Source organism: Branchiostoma belcheri, unplaced genomic scaffold (genome assembly GCF_001625305.1).
Source record: "Branchiostoma belcheri isolate BF01 breed outbred unplaced genomic scaffold, Haploidv18h27 scaffold8, whole genome shotgun sequence".
Lineage (NCBI taxonomy): Eukaryota > Metazoa > Chordata > Leptocardii > Amphioxiformes > Branchiostomatidae > Branchiostoma > Branchiostoma belcheri.
The window spans coordinates 1,313,741-1,318,989 of NW_017804464.1; the positions used below are offsets into that span (position 1 = coordinate 1,313,741).

A 5,249-nucleotide genomic window follows, 5' to 3' on the forward strand; every position below is an offset into this window, starting at 1 on the left:
TACTAGTATGTTCCACTATTTTTTAAGCAAAAGTAAAAATATTGAAAGACACACTGAATATCATGAGCTTTTTTTTTTAAATTTCCAGGCAATATTTGTAATACATGTATAACTTAAATGTATATTTTGGACTCACTGGACAAATGATTAATTCCCTAGAGGAAATAAGGTGTCTACTCCCCCCCCCCCAAAAAAAAAACACCCATCTGACATAAACATTGGTCAAGGGATAATAAAGAAAGTTCATTATCACAAATTTGTACCAGGATCAGTTTTTCACAATGTCTCGCTAACCTGGTAACAGGAATGAAGAATGCCGTTAAACCAACACTAAAACACCAGGGGGACCCGACAACAAAAGACCTGCTGTGATGATCCAACCACAGACAACTTCCGCACAGTCCATAAATATTTGTGCACAGCCGGTAGTCTGTTTCCTTAGTTATAACTTCATGTTTAGAACAGTCTTTGCTGTTCATACACACACAGTTAGCAGGTATATAGGGCAGGCCGGCCTGGCAAAGCTTTGATTTGAAAACCTTTAAAAACTGCATTTGTGGGGATCAATATGTAACCTGTGAATTTTATAAATGTATGTCTTGGAAACTATACAGTTTGATACCGAATGGGGATCAAGCACCACTGCAACAAACATTGAAATGCTTTGAACCTAAAAAAACATTCTAGACTTGCTCACCAACTGACCTGTTACATGTAGACAGCCTTGTAGCCTTCTTGCTAGCTCCACACAGGGCTCAAATGCAACCTGCAATTACAGAAACTATTCCAAATTACAGGTTGAAATATAGACAACTTGTAATTTCAGTGTAATAATACTTCAGGGTTAAATTACAAGCTAATTAACAGTGTAAAAAAGCATGTGCTGCATTACAACAGGAACAATGTCTTTAGTATTTGTAGAAAGTGTTTCCAAATTACAACTAAAACCTGCAATACTGCAGGTAATGGGGGAAAAGCATTTTGAGTCCTGACACATCTTCAGAAATTGGACTAAATGTGTTTTTTGGCATACTCTTCCACCATTGCTAACAATTCCCTTGCCACAAACTTAAACCATTTAGTCTTGAGTGAAAGAAAAGTACATGTTTATTTGAGAAGCCGCATTGTTGTTCTGTGAATGCCGCCAGGAGTAGTTTTCAGTTTAAGGATCTCACCCCGTGACCCTATTCTGCACCTTCTTAAAAACCTAACAATGACGCAGTGAGTGCTCGCGAAGCTTTGACCGAAGAAGTATTTTCCTACGATCACACGACACCAATTCACACACCTCAATCAGCCTGTGTCTTTCTCTTGGAGGGGGAATCTGTGTCAACAATTCTCGCCAGTATTGCAACAAACAGACTTAAAAGGTCGTCTTGTTTCTGGTGAAAGTCGGAGGGCTTGAAGACTACCTGAAGGCATTTGAGAGAAAGATGCAGAGGTGTGTTCAAACAAACAACCGCAATAGAGCGTGTCGAGTTTTCCAAAACTTGTAATTTGAACGTCAGGTGGGCTGTCGTGAATGAACCCTTTGAGTTTCGGACCCTCACAAAGGTGGTGAGGTTTATACGCTAAACAAGTCGGCAGCCAACAATCAAGGAAAGGAAACTGTCGTCTGTTTGTCACTGTTAACTGTAAAGATAAGCATCATGTTCAAAAAGAGCTTTTTATGAACTGAAAATTCGTTGGTTGCCTGCATGGTTGTTCCTGGGTAAAGAGCACAAAGTTTACCAGCGGTAAGTTGTTGCGATTTCCCAGGAGAGTTCTTTTACACTCTGAAGTGGTTTCAGGTAGCTACATTTTCCTGAGTGTTTACATAGAAAACTGGCTAAAACAACAGGTCTGGATACTGTGGATCTGATGAAAGCATCTAAAATTCACTCCTTGATAATCCCTAGACCTTAGGCATGACAAACTCAGTAACTCGTTGCACAGATCACTGTGTTCATGTGTGTATATCTACTATTTATTTTAAAGAAAGTGTTCCATTATAACTAATTAGGAAACTTTCATTGTGTAACAATATCTTTAATTGGTGCTTACGCATGTATTGTTTTCCTTTCAAAATAGGATGATAGGAGAGTATGCAAATGTGTAGTAGCAATTTACCCTGTGTGGTCCTGGCTAGAACCGTCTTATCAATGATAACAAAGCACGTTCATGATAAGTCTAAGGGATTTACATTTGAAAGGGAAGTATTATCATCATTTCCTATAGCTGTGGAAAGGAGAAAAAAACGCAGGCTAGTTCTGGCAAATTAGAACAATTATATCCACACTTAGATGGAGCACAAAAGGTTTTTGTGCGCCTCATCACCCGAACCATTTAGCACCCCTTGCATTAATGGACTACTGGTTTAACCGTGCTTACGTTTAAACCCTCCATGAATCTGCTATTTGTTTACACTGCTGTCATCCGCAGTTTTCCTAGCTAACTGCACACAACAAAATTGGCACAATTAAGATCTTGTGATAGCGGACTAGTGATCATTATTGCCACGGTAACAGTGCCTGATGGCATGGTAATGTGGAGACAAGAATGGTCCATGGACAGAAATCCTTGGCGATTTCTGACATGCGCTCTATAAATAGAAGCCATGAAAATCAGGGAGGCTGGCTTGAAAGGTGGTCGTCCCGGCAACCATGGAAGGCTGGCACAAAATGGCGGTCATCCATTGCAAGGAATGATCGGAACGGTCTCTGCTTGGACTGTTGTTTGCCATGCGGATAGGCTGGAACTGTTCGGGCGTTTCTTGTAAAACTTTGCCTGGGGACTGCCTGCGTCACCCCTGACCTTTCACAAAGGCCCCCTGGTTATGACTGGAGTAGGGGATGAGAAGTTGGGGAGGATTTTGCTGGTAGCTGCGATTAAAAGCATTAGGAGGAACAGTTGTCGGTGAGCGTCCGTGTAAGTAGGGGTGGTTCTGCTTGGCTGTGGTATTTCGGGTCAGCCGACATGCAGGCTTTGTGATGTAGGTCAGGCGGTTAGTGTCCTTCTGGTCGAGATAACGGTCGCTCACTGGGGGACGCAACCAGTTCAGTAACGTTTGCTCATTCCGTTGGCCCTCTGGCTGCAGTGTGTGAAACATTCTGATGTCTTTAGAAAAACATAATGAGTACCTTGCATACAAGTCTGTCAAAGGCAAGCAAGCTGCTGTTTCTATTATTCTGGACAAGTTAGAAAACATCTGACAAGGCTGTGTTTCTGTGTGTTTGCAGAAGATGAACCTACCAGTGACAGGAGGGACCGAGTGTTGAAGTACATTTCGCCGTGCCATCATGAGGAAAGCTACCTCAGCTGTCGACTATGCTAACATGAGGGACAAAGGTATGTTGACGAGTCTCTGTTTCTTCTTACTTAATAGAGATTCTGAAAACTTATGCGGGGGAATGAAAGGGCATTGCTAGTTCCTGTGGATGGTTGGCAAAACCTTCTTATTTTGTGTAGCACATACGTCTGGCTATTCAGGGCAGATTGTTCAAACTCTGGAACAATTGAGTTAAATACATAAGTCACAGAGGCGAGACAACACTCCTGAGCACAGGTCCAGGTGTGTTCTGTCAGATGGTGTTTACATAAAATATAGCAGAAAGACCAATGCCTTCTCCACTGTGTTTGCCTATTCACCAAATAACTTTTTCTCCATTTTACAATACTGATTGCTGCTTAAGTGACCACTTCTCTCCTGGAAGAGTAGTGGTCACTTAAGCAGACAAAGGTGAGACAAAAAGATTAACACCAATTTCAACTAACTTCACCCACGCTAGTTTGTAACCTTTCTATCCTTATTTCCAGACGTTGAGAAACCAGCAGATGCTGAGTCTGGCTTCGGAGACATGGAGTCTGACACCCCCGAGGCCAACCCCAAAGTGGACCTGTCCCCAGACGGGAAGTGCACGTGTTGTCCATACGGGTACCACATCGACCTGGACTTCCTCAAGTACTGCGACGACATCTCCAAGGGCAGCAACATCCCCAAAATCGTGAGGCCCAGGAAACCCAAATCACCTGGAGGGCCCGCTCCCATGGACTTCCGTGCTAACACCTTGCCTCGGGGCTTCTATCTGAACTCACAGCAAAGTAATCTACCTAAACACGCATCCGTAGTGCCTTCCTCACCCATTTCTCCCCTCTCTGTCAACACTTCCTTGTCATCAGCGAACAATTCCATACCCGAAACAACAACGACAACAGCAACAACTACCAAACAAACGGTTACAGATCCACGGGAAAATGCCAGCTCTGTGTACGGCTATAACTCGTCAACTCGGAGACCATCTTTGCCAGGCGACCTGCCCATACCTTTTACCTCACCAAACTCGAACAGCGTGTTCACCATGCCCGCCGCGTTGGCCACTCAGAGCAACAGCGGTTCGTCCAGTTCTCTGTCGTCCCAGCTGTCCACGCAGTCCAGTTCAGGCCAGTTTTCTCCACACAGTGAAATGTCTGGGGACACGAAGCACAGCATGGGAGTGCAGACGCCGGCCTCGCTCCTCTCATCGGGTAGTTCTTCCCGTGGGTCGGGCGCGTCGACTCCCCAGCCGCCAGCAGTCAGCTCCGCCATGCTGCAGGGCATCCGAGAACAAATCGCCGCCAGCCTGAAGAGAATAAAGGTCCTGGAGGAACAGGTGAAGGAAATCCCAGTCTTACAGGTCAAGATTTCCGTTCTGAAGGAGGAGAAGCGCCTGCTCGTGATGCAACTCAAGTCGAAAAACGGCGAGCAAAATCTCAAACCTGAAGACACCGACAACAAACGGGAGAAGCAGGATGGCGACAAGGACGGTACGAAGAGATTGCATCGAAGATCGTTGAGCACTGGATCGTTTCAGATGTTGGAGCAGCAGTGGAAGGAGCAACAGGCAGAGCAGGAAAAGCAGAAGGCCTCCAAAGATGCGCCAGCACCTTCTGAAAAGAACAGTACAGCCAAGAAGCCCAAGGTGCCTCCCCCAGTGCCCCCTCGGAGCTTCCGATCCGTCTCAGTCGGTGACACAACCAGTCTTTCAGATATCGTTTGCTACAATAGTGCCTTGCGGACAACCACAGACGTAGGCACCAACACCACAGTACCATCACGCGACATAGGAGTCGGTTATTCCCCAAGGATGCGCCACGTCGGGGTGGGAATATCCAACGACTTGCTTCAACAGGAACTAGGAATCGTAGAAAACCAGAAGTGCAATACAGCAGTTGTGGAGACGTCGGAAGTTGGTGTGGGGGTTCAGTCGAGCAGAGGGCGGTTGCCGTCGGCA

The 5,249-nt window shown here is 45.2% G+C and overlaps 1 protein-coding gene across 4 annotated transcripts in view; it reads left to right on the top strand.

Annotated features, from left to right (window-relative positions):
• Window positions 1–5,249, top strand: part of LOC109486252 (KN motif and ankyrin repeat domain-containing protein 1-like) — a 54,605-nt gene that overhangs the window by 35,418 nt on the left and 13,938 nt on the right. For 3 of the 4 annotated variants that reach the window (XM_019789994.1, XM_019789997.1, XM_019789995.1), the window contains exon 3: window positions 3,219–3,327. In XM_019789994.1, the coding sequence (XP_019645553.1) occupies window positions 3,279–3,327 (49 nt within the window). In that variant the 5' untranslated portion in view covers window positions 3,219–3,278. Of the gene's footprint in view, window positions 1–2,708; window positions 2,908–3,218; window positions 3,328–5,249 lie in introns of those variants that run through there. The other variant, XM_019789996.1, reaches the window with a different exon arrangement.